At 41.9% G+C, this 18,393-nt stretch overlaps 1 protein-coding gene across 2 annotated transcripts in view; it reads left to right on the top strand.

The window, feature by feature from the left end:
* GMDS (GDP-mannose 4,6-dehydratase) overlaps positions 1-18,393 on the top strand; it is a 543,088-nt gene that overhangs the window by 63,487 nt on the left and 461,208 nt on the right. For both annotated transcript variants that reach the window (XM_040432856.1, XM_040432857.1), the window contains exon 3: positions 10,756-10,800. In XM_040432856.1, coding sequence (XP_040288790.1) covers positions 10,756-10,800 — 45 coding nt within the window. The remainder of the gene's footprint in view (positions 1-10,755; positions 10,801-18,393) is intronic.

The following is an 18,393-nucleotide window of genomic DNA, read 5'->3' on the forward strand; positions in this document are numbered from 1 at the left end:
TCAAAATGAGTAAAAGGCTATCGTAAAACAAAATTGCCTTGAAGATGTCCATAATATTCATGAACCCACAGAACAGTTATGATTTGGGTAGAGATGTGCTTTCAAGGGAATATTTCACCTTGAACATTCTGTTCAGTCTGCAGGAACAGGAGGAGCTGAGCAGATTGATGTGTTGTTTTAAGGAAAATATTCAGAATAACTTGGATTTTATTAACTTAAAGGGTCATCCCATTTCAGATTTTGTATGGCATATCCACAGTACTTCTATGGAGAAAGCCATGCATGCAGAGCCACCTCTTTGAACACTGCAGCCAACAAACGGGCCCTGTTCTGTGTCCTAGATTTATCTCGAGAAGTGGAACACTCCTCTATTGGACTTTTATGACATATCCAAAGTCTGAGATGGGGATGCCCCTTTAATTCTCTACTCATTCTTGGTTTAGGAGTCCAGGGGATGGTCTCACTTGATTGACAGTCTTCACTGTTTAATTGTGCATACGGAGATAGCTGTCAATTAGAGATGAGCGAAGAGACTTCGGATGCCACATCTGAAGTTGCTTCGCTAAAAAATTTGTTATAATACTGTATGGAGATTCTTCTCCATACAGTATTAGAATGTATGGGCTTCGATGAGCAGAAGTACCGTAAGTTATTCACAAAGTTGCTCGAGACTTCGTTGAATAACTTCGGTAATTGATTATTACAGTGCAAAACCTTTGAACCGAACTTGGCTTCGTTTCCAAGGTACCACTCGGAACCGAAGCTGAGGTCTGTTCCTAGTTTTGAAGTCTTTTGTCACTGTAATAATCAATTACCGAAGTTATTAAATAAAATCTCGCGCAACTTCGTGAATAACTTACCTCGACTCATCGGAGCCCATACATTCTAATACTGTACAGGGTATTCCGTACGCTTTACTCATCTTTACTGTCAATCACTGAGCAGGAAAGCCTAATAGACTCGAAAGTAGTGATTTCAAGGAATTGGAAGTTATACCTTTTTATATTTTCTCACAAAAGTACATATCAATCTGTTCAGTGCCTTCTGCTCTGTTACATGCTGCTTTCAGATTAGAGACCATGTTAAAGAGGTTGGCCCATCTCACAGATTTGTGGGGTATTGGTAGGATATGCCACCAATGCCGAGCATGTTCACTCATCTCTTTTTGGAACTACCATAGAAGTGAATGGAGAGCTCACCGTGCATGCTCAGTGCACTCTTCTTCACCCCCATTCTATAGATAGGTAATGGTCCCACTTCTGGGCTCCGCACCCATCTGGCCTATCATAGCCCCTTTAAATATGACCCGTTCCCCTTTAAATTGTAATATTCTTAATGCAGTTTACCTTGTACACAGCTTTCACTATTGTTCACCATGCCATTGTGAGACTGAATATTCATTGTTCCCATGCCGTGAGGTATATAAAGGACTCTCTCTAATTTGTTGGAATACTGACTTTTTTCAAAAGTCTTTAACTGGATTACTCCCAGAATTCCCGTTGCGACACTGTATTTAAATAGGTTGCGCTTTAATGTGCTGTTTCTAGTTGTTACACAGTCATTATAGTAAGGCAGTTTATATGGTGCAGAGTGATGTAAAAGTGAATGTAATCTTGTGACTTGCAGAGTAGAAGTCTAGAAGACAATACCGCTAAGTCTTTTGCAGCAGTCATCTGCGACATATCCCTACAGGCCAATACACAGGAGTCTGCAGTGCATATTGATGGATCGCATGAGCCGGCCGTGGTGTATGCAGAAGATTTACAGCACAATTAAAAAGCTGTTTTCCACCCCTTTTTGTTTTATGGGCATTCACTGAAACAAATTGCCCAATATATACAATTTAGCAATAAATGGAGTTCATTCCATGATATTCTTGCTGTGCAGAATCCCTTCAATGACAGCTTTCTGAAGGGAAGGTAATGAAGTCATTGGCAGAAAACCTAGAACAAGAACACTACAGTACACTAACACTTTGTTATTCCCCTGATCAAAAGTACTTTGGAGACTGTAGGCTGAAAGAGGGAAGGAGTAAATGAGAGCGGGAGGTTTCCTGAGTACTTCCTGGAGTTTCCGGGATGTGGAGCAATTTCTGAACGGCTCTTTAAGAAAGCCGAGATCTGCTGGAAACGCTGCGACTTTAAATAATATATTGTGCATGGTGTTAAATCTCTCCACAGCTTATAAAGTTAGCAAAATTTATCTGTGGCTAGGTAATTTGGAGCAGCAAATGGGGAAAGTGAGGACTTTTCACTTTTCTTAATGTAATGCGCCCAGACACTTAAAAGACTTCTTTGTAAAAGGACATGCAAAAGTTTTCAGCTTTTTTTTTTTTTTTCCTCTCTCTCTCTCTCCTTCATTCCCCCCTTGGCCTTCCTGAACTGACTCCAGGGTTTATGTCCTCTGAATTAAAGCAATATGGATTGAGCAAACTTATATGAACTTTGGTGATGCCAGTATTTTGAAATATTATATATCTGTATTACTGCTGCGTTACATGCTCCAAGAGAGTAAGCGCCCAGCTTAAGAATAAGGCTGCATTTGTTTTCTTTTTACAGCCAGTCAATAAAATGTGTGTGTGTTATGAAGCTTTTTCTAATCGTGATACTGCGCTGCTTGTTCTCGCTTCTGAGCAGGAACCATTCCCACCAGTGCTCTTAAATGTACCTTTTATTATGCCAAAAAAATCTTTTTTTTTTTTTTTTGTGAGCAACAGCTTCGACCTTTTTTGTTTTATATAATTGAGTTTGCTGCTCTTACTATGAGTGTGTATGTAGAATATATATATATATATATATATATATATATATATATATATTATATATTATATATGCACACTCACCTAAAGAATTATTAGGAACACCTGTTCTATTTCTCATTAATGCAATTATCTAGTCAAGCAATCACATGGCAGTTGCTTCAATGCATTTAGGGGGGTGGTCCTGGTCAAGACAATCTCCTGAACTCCAAACTGAATGTCAGAATGGGAAAGAAAGGTTATTTAAGCAATTTTGAGCGTGGCATGGTTGTTGGTGCCAGACGGGCCGGTCTGAGTATTTCACAATCTGCTCAGTTACTGGGATTTTCACGCACAACCATTTCTAGGGTTTACAAAGAATGGTGTGAAAAGGGAAAAACATCCAGTATGCGGCAGTCCTGTGGGCAAAAATGCCTTGTGGATGCTAGAGGTCAGAGGAGAATGGGCCGACTGATTCAAGCTGATAGAAGAGCAACGTTGACTGAAATAACCACTCGTTACAACCGAGGTATGCAGCAACGCATTTGTGAAGCCACAACACGCACAACCTTGAGGCGGATGGGCTACAACAGCAGAAGACCCCACCGGGTACCACTCATCTCCACTACAAATAGGAAAAAGAGGCTACAATTTGCACGAGCTCACCAAAATTGGACTGTTGAAGACTGGAAAAATGTTGCCTGGTCTGATGAGTCTCAATTTCTGTTGAGACATTCAAATGGTAGAGTCCGAATTTGGCGTAAACAGAATGAGAACATGTATCCATCCTCTGATGGCTACTTCCAGCAGGATAATGCACCATGTCACAAAGCTCGAATCATTTCAAATTGGTTTCTTGAACATGACAATGAGTTCACTGTACTAAAATGGCCCCCACAGTCAACAGATCTCAACCCAATAGAGAATAGAGCATCTTTGGTATGTGGTGGAACGGGAGCTTCGTGCCCTGGATGTGCATCCCTCAAATCTCCATCAACTGCAAGATGCTATCCTATCAATATGGGCCAACATTTCTAAAGAATGCTATCAGCAAATCAATGCCACGTAGAATTAAGGCAGTTCTGAAGGCAAAAGGGGGTCCAACACCGTATTAGTATGGTGTTCCTAATAATTCTTTAGGTGAGTGTGTGTGTGTGTGTGTGTGTGTGTGTATGTGTGTGTATGTGTGTGTGTGTATATATATATATATATATATATATATATATATATATATATATATATATATATTATAGTAGAGAGAACATCAATCCTAGCCATAGTGTTAAACCCACCTGCCTAATATTGTATTGGCCCCCGTGTGCCACCCAGTCGGCTCTGACCCACCGATGCATGGGCTCTACAAGGCCTGTGAAGGTGTCCTGTTGCACAAAGACATTATTAGCAGATCCTTTATTCCCTGTAAGATGTAAGGTGGGGCCTTAATGTTCCGGAACATTTTTTGTAATGTGGCAGGGCACGTTATCCAATTTGTCATGGATATCATTGCAATAAAGCTGTACTTTGTCTGCAACAATGATTAGGTAGGTGGTACTTGTCAGTGTAACACCAGCACCCAAAATTTCCCAGCTGAACATTGCCCAGAGCATACCAATGCCTTTCCTGGCTTGCCTTTTTCCATTGCCATCTCTGATCCTGTTAAATGATGGCTACACACCCAACCGTCCACACAATGTACTGTGTATTCTAACATCTTTCTATCATAGCCAGCAATAACTTTTTTTATTTTTATTTTTTTTTAGCAATTTGGGGTACTGTAGATCTTCTGTGGGGTCATAACAGAATGGCTAGCCTTTGCAACCCACATTCATGGATCCGTGTTGCATCCGTTTTTTTGGTGGATCCATTGTAACAATGCCTGTCCTTGTCTGCAGAATGGACAAGAATAGGGCATTTATTTTTTTGTGGAACTGCCATACGGACACGGAATGCACATGGAGTCATTTCTGTTTTTTTTTCAAGCCCCTTTGAAATGAATAGTTCCGCATACGGACCTGTAAAAATATGGTATGGAAACGGAAGAAAAATACTTGTGTGCATGAGCCCTTAAAGAGCCAAGGGTATCCATGATCCTGTTTGTGAGTTTATCAGTTTTCCTTTTTCTGGTAGATGCTGAAAACGCCCATAATACCATCTGATTTGGAGAGTTTCTGGCCCAATCACCCATTTCCTTCTTCTAGACATAAAATTACTAGCTATCTCTGCTATTTGAAGAAGGAGACCACAGCGCTCATGCGAACGCTGCGTTCTCTTCATGGTTTACCTACTTGCCGTTCACATTGCAGCCGTGAGCAGTGTAATTACAGCTCCTCCATCCCATTCACTTAAGTGGGAAGGAGCAGTTGTAGTTAGACTCCATCCCATTGAATGGGATGGCGGAGTTGTAATTACACTGCTCCATGGCTGCAATCTTGATGGCAACCATGTAAACGGTGACGAGAAGACGGCGCTCTTACGCGAACTGCAGTATCTTTATCAATACACAGAAGCCTAAACGGCTAATTACCAACTTGACCCAGATATTTACACTGCTATAAAACGTAGCATTTAAATTGCATATATTAAAACTGATTTGTGAGCACAATCTAACGGTAAAAAATAAACCGTCATTGATGCCTAGTGTGTACGTGTTTTGTTTCCACTAACAGGGATGTGCACTCTCCGTTTACCTCACTGGCTTTAGGTGACCAGCATGACGACATCGATACTGATAACCATTTGATAGCTATAACTGATATTTTGCTATCTCATGATTATGCTCATGACAGATGACAGAATCCTAAAACCTAACTACTGCCCCCCGACATGTTTCGCCAGATAGACTGGCTTCATCAAGGGTATAGGGCAGCATTGAGGAAGGAACACTACAAACGGAGTATAAATAACCTGCTAAGTCTGATTGACAGGTGGGTGGCCCAGTTGGCTGCACAGACGTCATTATAGTGGGTATTTCCAACCTATAGATTTGTCCAATCACATCACTTCAGGGACCGCCCTCTCTATGCCGCTGGGCTAATCATGATGTTTGTGGGAGTGTTCTTCATGACGTCATGCGCATCCTCCTGATGCGCACCGACTTGGACTGAAATCTCCCATATAGCATTCACTGAGGCTGCGCGAATACCTAGACTTATCCCCTGTTCAGTCCTGTGTAATGCGCATGTCCTGCGCTAGATAGCGGTGCTTGGGAACTTAGACTAGTTGCGGACTTTACAGTGCAGAGCGCATATACTGCGCGGCCATTAGATGCGCACAGACTTGGTTCTACGTGTGTGAAAGGAAATAATGCATGAAAGATCAAATAAGTAAGGAATTAGACATTCCTATACTTTTAAAGTTAGACATAGATGCCAAGAAACTATAGTCTATGGCTGCACAGTGATTTGATGATGATCGTTTCAAAAAAAAACTCTGAAGGCAAACACATATAGAAGATGGAGGTAAGTATAGGTACTTGAATTCAAGTAGTATCAATTATCCCACTTTGCATCTATTCAATTAAATCAAAAAGGTACAAATCATCATGAGCAGATATATTGTAGCGTTCTTCTAGCTCACAACTACATTGGATCAATCCATTAGTGGTTACAAAAATGAAGAATAAGTGAAACCCTCATTTAGTCCATTTGGACTCAAACTGTCCAACTTATAAATCCATTTTGTTTCTTCCTGTAAAAGGATTCTGTCCAAATCTCCTTTTCTAGCCCCAAGTGTCTTTCTACATATGCCCCAATTTTACTGCCATGGTGATGTCCAGCATGTCTTGAAATTGCAGTATCTGCTTTAGTATTCTATTGATGCTGATGTGCTGACAGATGCGGCGCCTAAATTATTGTATTGTTTTACCCACATATATTTTTTTAGCAGGGGCACTGAGAAATATGGATGATGCCAGTCGTCTGACAGTTGATCAATTCCTTTACGTTGTATTCCTTATTATCAATTGGATTCCTGAATTTATTTTTATTTTTTTAAAATAAATGGACAAATGGGACATCTACCACATGGATGTGGACGAATTCATAAATTAAAATAAAGTATAACAGTGTTTGCCAGTTATTAAGGGGAGTCATCCACTTTTCAACATTTTGTCCTACCAGCAATGCCCAACAGAATATGTAACCACCATTGCCAACATACCCAGGGTGTGGAAAAATAACTTTTATTGATATGCAAATCCAGCTCAGTGCCGAGCTGGACGGGCTTTCCTTTTGAAAGTGCCCAAGCACCACTCTTCTACCAAATTTCAGCTCCTCCCCTCTCCCTTGACATCACAGTGCAGCACTTCCAAATCTCCCCTCTCCCTGTCCTCCGATGCCTGCCCACTACAGTGCCTTCTGTGGGTAGTGCCTCAGTGTATGTCATGCCATGTAATGGGGCCTTTGTCCTTGTGGAACATACTAGTCCACAGAAGGGAATGTAGAGTGTAGGCGCCGGAAGACAGAAAGCTTGCATGAGATTTGGAAGTGCTGCACGGTGACGCCGAGAAATGAGAGGAAGGTTTGAAAGGATAGGGAAGGAGCTGAAATTGGGTAAAAGAGGTGGGCTTGGGCCCTTTCAAAAGGACAGCCTGTCTATTTGGGCACTGGGAGCCGGATTTGGATGTCAATAAAGGTTCTTTATTTGGGCAATGACTTCACACCCTGGTGACCTACAAGTTTGTTGGCAATGGTGGTTATATGTTCTGCTGGATGTTGCTGGTAGTATAAATTGTGAACAGTGGGTGACCGATTCCCTTTTAAATGCATAGTGCATTGCACATTTACTTAAAAGAATGTAAAAAATTTCAAAAATTGTATTCTAATAAATATGGTTTAAGTTCTATCTAAGTATCCTGATTACTTACATGATGGTGAGAAAAAACGACAGTAAATTTGTTATTACAAAATTATCGTCCATTTATGAATTTGTTGGAGCTGGCGTCGGAGTGTGATAAAATGCAGGAGTCTGAGTTGGATTCAGAACTTTGGCTTACCGACTCCACAGCCCGGGTTTCAACTTTAGACTTTCAAATGGTAATTTCTTTTTTTCCTAATTCGTAAGCCACATCTGGAGAAGTCTTTTTTTTTTTTTTAGTTCTTTTCTAGGTCAGCAGGTTTAACGTGTTTACCTTAAATTAGTGAATACATGTACACCCACCTTGGCCTAATATATATGGTCAAACATCATCAAAGTTGATCGCCTTTGCGGAAAAGGGAACTTTAGCTCTGGACAAACAACGCTGTGTACTTTATCACATCTAGAACTACTGGAATGTTCCTCCTTCCCTGATTTCATTACGACTTTTGGCACAAGCGAGAGACTGGAGTCAATGCTTCGATTATAGGCATCGACAATGGCTGCATTGCTGTGCCCCTTTTGAAAACGGACACCCAGTCCAAAATTGTGGCCTATGGGTGCCGGCGAAGTTCCACATCAGTCTGCGTAGCGTGTGTTGCATTGCCAGACAGTAAATCAGCTGTGCTGTGTGTCGGCCAGACACCAGTAGCACTTGCTGCCTGTTTCCATCTCATTGCAAATCCCGGGCCTATCACTCGATAGACCTGGAAAGGAAGTAGTGAGGAAGCGAGTGCCACTGCTAGTTCAGAATGTTCCAGTGTGGTTGGAAAGTCTGAGAAATAGCTTGGGTGAGAAGAACAAGACCTTATTGACAGGGTTCAATTCTGGTCAGGTCTGTTTCACATCAGCGTATTAAATCCACACAGCTCTTCCTCTCCCCTTTTACCCTATGGCTTTAGCACTTCTACAGTTTAATATTTGTGTTTCCCAGGGTAAACTATTACTGAATAATAGTAAAAGTATTGGACGTCCAGCTAATTTACAAATAAATTGAGAAATTGTGTCATGATCTGTAATGTGTAGCAGGTTACATTTGTCAATGTCTATATCCTAAAAGAGCTTACAGACGTACTTCTAATGGGACACCTTATTTGGGCAGACCTGCACCATGTCTTTTTGGCATCTGTTTGGCAGGTTTACTTTTTGGATACCTTTTTTTTAGGTACTAAAAAACTGATAATTATGATAAAACTCGTGACTGCCAATGTATTCAGACGGGTGTGTAGATTTGCATATGTTTGGATGCTAAAAGAAAGTATTAGGCTTCTTTCACATGCATTTTTTTTTTCTGCTAAAAAAAAGCCATAAAACCACTTGCAATCTTTTGCATACCACATGCGTTTTTGTGACTTTTTTTGTGGAATTTTTGACACTCATTAGAATTGCATTTTTTCAGGCGTTTTTCCCTATAGAGGATGGGAAAACACCTTAAAATAATTCCATTACCTTAACATAATGCATTTATATATATTTTGTTTTTAAAAGGCCAGTCACAAAAAAAGCCTCGAAATTAATAAAAATGCCACTACCAAGAAGAAAAAAAAATCTGTGTCCTACATTTCATGTTTTTCATAGACTTTCAGCTAACATCTGGAGTTGCTGTTTTGTTTTTTGGGACTAAAGTGCCACAAAAAACGCAGTAGTCAGGAAACGCAAAATTTTTTTTGGGGTGCAGATATGCTTTTTTATAGTGGTCATTAATGAGCCTTACTCTAGACGGCCCCCTTTTTACAGCGGACAGGTCTCCAGTGCAATGGATAGCAACAGCTCAACTCCACTATGACAGCCAGGTTTCTGCTCCAACAGCCCAGATCAGCAGAAGCGCCAATCCCAGGCCTTTTAACCCCTTAGATGCCGTGTTCAATAGTGACTGTGGCATCTAAGTGGTTTCGGATGGAGGTGGCTCCCTTTGTCAGGCATTGGCACCCCGTGAATGAGATTGCAAGGTGCCTACGTCTTCACATGGCAGACAGGGTCCAATGAAGGACCCCAGATCTGCCTTGTATATAAGCCCTATTGAGCTGTGCCAGAGATGCAGCCTAATAGAGTGCCTGTTAGTAATACGGTGCCAACGATAAAAGAATTGCATGTCGGGGTCCCTTTGTGGGATTAATAAATGGTTAAAAAAAAAATACATAATTAAAGTTTTAGAAAAAATAAAAAACATTTTAAAAATGGCCATGGGAGTAATCTACCCTACCAGTAGGTACTTATGGCTGTTACTGAAGATGTATTTCTAAAGTGAGAGGTGCACAAGTTCAGATTTAACTATTCCGTTGTTCATCGGGCAAAGTTCTGTTTTAGTATGCGATCATCATTTGCCCACTTTTGACATAAAGCAGTCATGGAATTACCAGTAAAGCTCATGAAAAAGTCAAGTTTTTTTTTACTGCACCTTGCCTTACCTTACGTACTCTACTGAATTTCCTCCATCGGGGGACAGTCCCTCCTCAACCATGTAAGCTCTACCCTTACTTACTAATGTAAGGGCTGGTCCATTATACGGCATTAATTGTGTTTACCTCGCATGCCATAAATGCCTTATAGGTGTGGGTCCCCCCTATGAACCTCTCTCCAATTGGGAGAAAAGTGATACTACTGACCAACCAACTCAGTTCCCGGAAAATATATGTCCTACATTTCAGTAGAGAGGTGGTCGCGTGTGGCCATATTCTTCTCTACTGAGGTCATTGGCAGTTATGGAAAGAGCCGAGCAAGCAACTCTGGCATGGTGAAATGCTTGAAAGGTATTATGCCATGTTTTAAAGAGAAATGCTGTCAGGAACATTGATTAAAACTTACAAAATGTAACAACTGCTAATATCCATTGTAATGTACATGTATTATGTAATTGGTGCCCTCACGGTATATCTCCGCAGCCTTTTCTACGACATTCTTTTATATTTTAGCTTGGGCAGCTCTGATTAGTAAAACCAGGATCAGGTTTCTGTAGAGCTGTCAAATAGGCCATCCCTGGAGAACATTGCCTCTGACTGTCCGCGGCTCAGCATGTGGCTAAACATTTGAGTTGGCAAAGTGTGTGTGCACCTTCCTGCAGTATGATTTCTATATCGCTGTGTTACATAATATCAGCTCCCATACGGTGGCTGTGCACGTTTCTCACATACTTTAATCTCTTTTTTTTTTCCCTCTTTTCCTAGGATGGCTCTTATTTGGCGGAGTTTCTACTGGAAAAGGGCTACGAGGTAAGTGACTAAGAGTTAGCACAGGCTGATGAAATCACTAGCATGCAGCAGCCTACAGCGCTTCCTCTGTTGCTGTCCTTTCTCTGTGTTTTCCATTCCAAGTCCAGATAACAAATCAAAGCTTCCAAAAAGAATGTGCAACATGGCCTGTAATCGCGCCAACTTATTGTACTATTTATCAGAGAGGGTCCGCTAGTGGATTCCCTTGTCTCCTCAGGGTATTACTGCGGCGTACATTTCCCGCAAGGTCAGATAAGCAGCAACCTGCACAGGCCAGAGCTGTAAAAAAAATTACGGAATAATTTATGATGTAATCCAGCACATAAAAAAACACGTTCCCAATGAAGTCACTTTAATTTGAAAGTTGCACTAAGCAATAAAATGTTTTAAATGCAGAGCAGACTCATTGGAAGTAAAGTGCTATATGTGTATGTGTGTGTGTATGTATGTATGTATGTATGTATGTATGTATATGTGTATATATATATATATATATATATATTAGTACTGTGCAAAGGTTTTCGGCAGGTGTGTATGAATTGCTGCAAAGAATAGCCTTCAAAAATAGAAGTGTTTAACCCCTTAGTGACCAGCCTGCTTTGGGCCTTACTGACCAAGAGTTGCCTTCCGAAAGCTAGAAAAATTCCATTTTAAATTTATGTATGTAGTCTTGTTTTTGCAGGATAAGTTGTAGTTTTTAATGGCGCCATTTTGTACACACAACTTTAATGAACTCTTTCTGGGAGGGAGATGGGGAAAGAACAGCAAAGCTGCCACTGAGTTTCTACGTTATAATATCTTATAATAGGAATAACATAATATCTTTATTCTCTAGGTTAGTACGATTACAGTGATACCAAATACATATAGTTTTTTTCTACATTTTACTACTTTTGTGCAATAAAAACCTTTTTATTTTTTTTTGCCACATCCCAAGTCCCAAAACTTTTTTTTCTTCTTTCTATAGAGTTGTGTGAGGGCTTGATTTTTGCAATACAACTTGTAGTTTGGTGTCATTTTGGGGTAAATAACACTTTCGCTTGTTATATAAAAAAAAAAATTCTGTGGCGACTAAGAATAAATTAGCAATTTTTGTCTTTTTTTTCTACAGTGGTCACCATATTTTACATGATGTTTGTGTAGTACGGGTCGTTACGGACGCGACTATGCCAAACGTGGGAGAGATATTTTCTTTTTGCTATATTTTTATTTTTTTCCGGAGAGGTGAAGCCTGCTGGGGAACACTACAGGCAGGCTTGGGGCCTACACCAGGTCCAAGCCAGCTATACACACATCAGCACCCCACCATCGCATTTGCTAGGTGCCAATGGGAGACATAGGGAGTCCGCTCCCTCTCTCACCGCTTACATGTGGTGGGCGCCATTGCTCACAGTATGTAAAGGGGTAAACAGCTCGGATCAGCACTCCTGCCTTTCCGGGCTGTTTGAGCAGGAGTGCGGCTCTCATGTGGGAGCAGAGCCTCTGCTCTGCGCCGTGAAAAGGTGGCGGCCCGGCCTAAGACCCCTTAGTGACTGCCGTAAAAAGGCGTATTGGTGTTCACTAAGGGGTTCATACAGAAGACCCCAGGCTGTATTATACAGTTGGCACCTGCCATGTATGGAGCGAGCTCAGCAAGTGAGCCTGCAGCGTAAAAGCCCTTTATGATTATGCGATCGGGGTGATTATGCGGTTTAATGTTGTGTGCATGTATGGTTATACATGTATGTACCCGCTTTGCAGAGAAAATTTTTGTTTTGATATAGGCAAATGAGCTTCCAGGAGCAACGGGGATGTTGCCGTTAATCCTAGAGGCTCAGCTCTCTCTGCAACTGTCATGCCCTCTGCACTCTGATTGACGGGGACAGGCATAATGATGTTCTCATTGCTTGGTCCTGTCAATTAAAGTGCAGAGGGAGCAGCCATTGCGGAGAGATGAGAGTCTCTAGGTGTAATGGGAACGCCCCCATTGCTCCTAGAGGCTCATTTGCATAAATTAAAACTGCATTTTTCTCAGCAATGTGGGCACATACAGACATTGGACCAACACAAATGCCTTCCACTCCCAAGTGCACATGCAAAAGGTCAGCTAGTTTCATAGGTGTAGATTTGCTGACAGATGCCCTTTAACTAACTAAATGCAAAGTGAATGAACAAAAGAGAAATCAAAACTAAATCAATATTTGGTGTGACCACCCTTTTGCACAGGAACTCAGCAGGAAGGGGTCATAAATATATTGAACCTCCACCTGTCACACCATTCCTTCTGCAGTGGTCATGCCCCCTACACCTCCCCTGTCCATTTAAAGCCTTTTTTCCGTAGATGATGGCTAACAAGCGCTCCTATGATCACTGCATCTTGCTGTGTAATACTGCCGCTGATTGCCCGATGAATGAGCATACTCGATCATCAGGCAATCCAAATCTTTTGACGTGTTAAAAAATTGTTTGCAGGCAGCACTATACAGCATAGGAACGAGCGATGGCATAGCTATCGCTCCTCCCCATTTTGTGGAGGAGATCGCTGGCTATAATAGCAGCGGTCTCCTCCGCTAGTGAGCAGGCGGTTGCCGGGAGGGACCGCTTCCCTCCCAACAATAGTCTGCCACATCGGGCTGTGTAATACTGTCTTTAGTTAGGTAGAGCAAAACCCTGTGAAACAATACAGAGGAAAGCATGCTTGGTTCGGTTAGCAAACACAGCAGAACGCTGATAAAAACAGGAAGTAAACATTGGAAAGAAAGTGCTGAAGTAAAAAACAAACAAACAAAAAACTGATTAGGGCTCTTTCACACTTGCGTTGTCCGGATCCGGCGTGTACTCCATTTGCCGGAATTACACGCCGGATCCGGAAAAACGCAAGTGAACTGAAAGCATTTGAAGACGGATCCGTCTTCAAAATGCGTTCAGTGTTACTATGGCACCCAGGACGCTATTAAAGTCCTGGTTGCCATAGTAGGAGCGGGGAGCGGGGGAGCAGTATACTTACAGTCCGTGCGGCTCCCGGGGCGCTCCAGAATGACGTCAGAGCGCCCCATGCGCATGGATGACGTGTCCATGCGATCACGTCATCCATGCGCGTGGGGCGCCCTGACGTCACTCTGGAGCGCCCGGGGAGCCGCACGGACGGCAAGTATACTGCTCCCCTGCTCCCCACTACACTTTACCATGGCAACCAGGACTTTAGCGTCTTGGCAGCCATGGTAACCATTCAGAAAAAGCTAAACGTCGGATCCGGCAATGCGCCGAAACGACGTTTAGCTTAAGGCCGGATCCGGATTAATGCCTTTCAATGAGCATTAATTCCGGATCCGGCCTTGCGGCAAGTGTTCAGGATTTTTGGCCGGAGCAAAAAGCGCAGCATGCTGCGGTATTTTCTCCGGCCAAAAAACGTTCCGTTCCGGAACTGAAGGCATCCTGATGCATCCTGAACGGATTTCTCTCCATTCAGAATGCATTAGGATAAAACTGATCAGGATTCATCCGGCATAGAGCCCCGATGACGGAACTCTATGCCGGAAGAAAGAGCTCTTATGTGGCAAAAATATAGGGGCACATTTATTAATACTGTCTTTTTAGACGCGCAGGCCTCTCCGTAACTTCGACGGATCTTCCACCAGTTCTAATTGTAAGACTGCTTCCTAGCTGTCTTACATTTAGGCTCCATTCGAACGTCCGTAAAATGGGTCCGCATCCATTACGCAAGTATCCGGAACGGGTGCGGACCCATTCATTCTCTATTGGGCCGGAAGAGATTCAGAAAGCACACTATGTGCTCTCCACATCCGCGTTTCCGGAGCGCACCCCCAATCTTCCGGTCCACAGCTACGCCAGAAAATAGAGCATGTCCTATTCTTGTCCGCAATTGTGGATAAGAATAGGCATTTCTATGGGGGTGCCGGCCAGGTGTATTGCGGATCTGCAATTTGCAGATCCGCAATGCACTACAGACGTCTGAATGGAGCCTTAGGCTGGTTTCACACGGGCGTTGCGGGAACACACGCGATTTTTCCGCGCGACATTGTAAACATTGTAATGCATTTTGCACGCGCGTGAGAAAAATCGCGCATGTTTGGTACCCAAACCCGAACTTCTTCACTGAAGTTCGGGCTTGGGATCGGTGTTCTGTAGATTGTATTATTTGCCCTTATAACATGGTTATAAGGGAAAATAATAGCATTCTGAATACAGAATGCAAAGTAAAACAGCGCTGGAGGGGTTAAAAATAATAATAATTTAACTCGCCTTAGTCCACTTGATCGCGGCCCGGCATCTACTTCTGTCTCCTTTGTTGAATAGGACCTGTGGTGAGCATTAACTACAGTTACAGGACTTTTGATGACGTCACTCTGGTCATCACATGATCCGTCACCATGGTAAAAGATCATGTGACGTACCATGTGATGACCGGAGTGACGTCATCAAAGGTCCTGTAACTGTATTTAATGCTCACCACAGGTCCTGTTCAACAAAGGAGACACAAGGAGATGCCGGGCAGCGCGATCAAGTGTACTAAGGTGAGTTAAATTATTATTATTATTTTTTTAACCCCTCCAGCGCTATTTTACTTTGCATTCTGTATTCAGAATGCTATTCTTTTCCCTTATAACCATGTTATAAGGGAAAATAATAGTGATCGGGTCTCCATCCCGATCGTCTCCTAGCAACCGTGCGTGAAAATTGCACTGCATTCGCACTTGCTTGCGATTTTCACGCAACCCCATTCACTTCTATGGGGCCTGCGTTGCGTGAAAAACGCTGAATATAGAGCATGCTGCGATTTTCACGCAACGCATAAGTGATGCGTGAAAATCACCGCTCATCTGAACAGCCCCATAGAAATGAATGGGTCTGTATTCAGTGCGGGTGCAATGCGTTCAACTCGCGCATCGCATCCGTGCGGAATACTCGCCCCATGTGAAAGGGGCCATAGACATTTTCTACGCCTAAAATAGGCGTAGAAAATGGTGAATGAGATGGGCCTGCCAGTCTTTCCCCGCCCATGCCACGTCCACAACTTTAGAACTGGTGTGAGTGGGGCGAAGTCGCAGATTGCTGCGCAACTTACATTGCTCACCATATTGGCCTTAAATTTAGCCTAATTAGCCTAATTAGCCTAAGATGTATTTCAGTTTAGTCAATGACCTCCATAGTGTTTGGATTACTCTAGGCAAAAAAAAATAAAAAATCATAGTTCATAGTCTTTTTCCCCAAATTTTTTTTTTCAATGCACTTTTTTTCTGTTTATTTTTTTTTAGGCAGCAAATGCCAGCTTCATATGTTATTTGGAAGTCTGTTGGGATTATTAAACACAACACAAACATTTTTTGTAGTAGTGTTTTAAGACCATTTCCTCGCATTTTTGTGGGGTCAGTGATGTGTTTTTTTTTTTGTTTTTTTTTTTAAGTCACAGCATTGAATGGTATTGCATTTTTGTACCATAGACATACACTTTTTTTTTTCCACCTTTTTTGCCCTGTGTGAAAACCAAGTACCAATGTGTATTGCTTTTTATCACATTTTGCATGACTTTTCTTAAATTTCTTATTTGCATACTGCTTTGCAGATGAAATGACAGTACAAGGGTAGAAGGGGGGGAGATAGTAGTATGCAGATGTCCTGTGAAACATTTACTAAAAGGGCAATCTTATGCCACAAAGAATCCTGTGGATACCTCACATTGGATGCATTTATTTTGCTAACCAAACCCATAATCATGTTGCACCCTTATTCTGACGCTGGTCTCAATGACATTTTTTCAAACTATAAACATTTTTAAAGAGCCACTGTATTTTCACACAATTTCATTTCATTTAATAGAGGATGATGTAACTAGCAAATTGACCACTAGGGGTCTCACTTCCACCAAACTGTTGTCAGGCAAGATCTGTCCCTGGTAACAGAGATTTAGAAGTTGGCTGAGAGGAAGTATGGGAGTGTCAGAGATGGCTGAGTTTGTGAGCCTGATAAAAATAACTGCTTCTAAACATCACATGAGTGTCCTGCTTTTCTGTAAGTGTGAGTTATCCCTCCTTATCAGCTTTTTGGGCAGTGTGAAAGAAAACAAACATGGTGTGAAGTAAGGGCAGTGAGGTCACTGCATACAGCGCTAGCAGAAGGGAGACACCCCATGCTTATGAGAGAAATGCATCTAGCTGTACTGATGAAAAAGGGATTAATATGGCTGACAGAGACTTTAGGGAAGCCCAAACATAACTTCACAGTTATGATTTTACAAAGAAGCACATCAATTATGATTTTTTATTTTTTTTTAACTCGGGTATGCTTTAAGTGATATTATTATATGAGCACCTAATTGCTATATCCAGACCTCCGTGTAAAGAGTGTCCAGAAACTGCATTCAAGTTCTCTTTTTATTTATACCTATTATGTTGGCTAAACAATAGTTGCATGAAGGTTTACTGCCATTTAATATGCACCAGAGGTAGTAGTAGGGTTTTCTGGGTTTAAGGTTTGTAGTGAAACAGACAGGCTCACATTTTAAGAATCTGCAGATATATACCCCGATTAGATTCAGCACTGCCACTTTGGTTATCCCCACCAGGCTTTGTTTACCTGGCCTCAGCAACAGGTGACAACTGCATGCAGTTACTGGCCTCAGCAGTACACAGTAACTGAAGACCTATAGATGACAGTAATAGGGAGTAGAAGGATCATTTTGCCTGTTTGTGACACTCATGCTGTGAGAGGGGAAGGGAAGCTGCAAGTGGATGAGCACTGATTGGTCAGAGCACAATTTTAACAGAAAGAGCTTGTACACTCTACACAGTTAGAAACAAGGAGGGAGGAAAAGATTCAAAATATGCAGGTTATGTGTTTTCATCAAAAACTAAAAAAAAAAAAAAAAAAAAAAGAAGAAGCAAAAACTGAGTGTGACACCACCCTAATGTGCTCAATTTCTGACTACATCTAGTAACATAGTACATAAGGTCGAAAAAAGACATTTGTCCATCCAGTTTGGCCTGTTATCCTGCAAGTTGATCCAGGGGAAGGCAAAAATAAACCCTGTGAGGTAGAAGCCAATTTTCCCCACTTTAGGGGAATAAAAAATTCCTTCCCGACTCCAATCAGGCAATCAGAATAACTCCCTGGATCAACGACCCCTCTCTAGTAGCTATAGCCTGTAATATTATTACACTCCATAAATACATCCAGGCCCCTCTTGAATTCCATTATTGTACTCACCATCACCACCTCCTCAGGCAGAGAGTTCCATAGTCTCACTGCTCTTACCGTAAAGAATCCTCTTCTATGTTTGTGTACAAACCTTCTTTCCTCCAGACGCAGAGAATGTCCCCTCGTCACAGTCACAGTCCTGGGGATAAATAGATGATGGGAGAGATCTCTGTACTGACCCCTGATATATTTATACATAGTAATTAGATCTCCCCTCAGTCGCCTTTTTTCTAAATTGAATAACCCTAATTTTGATAACCTTTCAGGGTACTGTAGTTGCCCCATTCCAGTTATTACTTTAGTTGCCCTCCTCTGGACCTTCTCCAGCACTGCTATGTCTGCCTTGTTTACAGGAGCCCAGAACTGTACACAGTACTCCATGTGTGGTCGGACTAGCGA

Source organism: Bufo bufo, chromosome 5 (assembly GCF_905171765.1).
Source record: "Bufo bufo chromosome 5, aBufBuf1.1, whole genome shotgun sequence".
Lineage (NCBI taxonomy): Eukaryota > Metazoa > Chordata > Amphibia > Anura > Bufonidae > Bufo > Bufo bufo.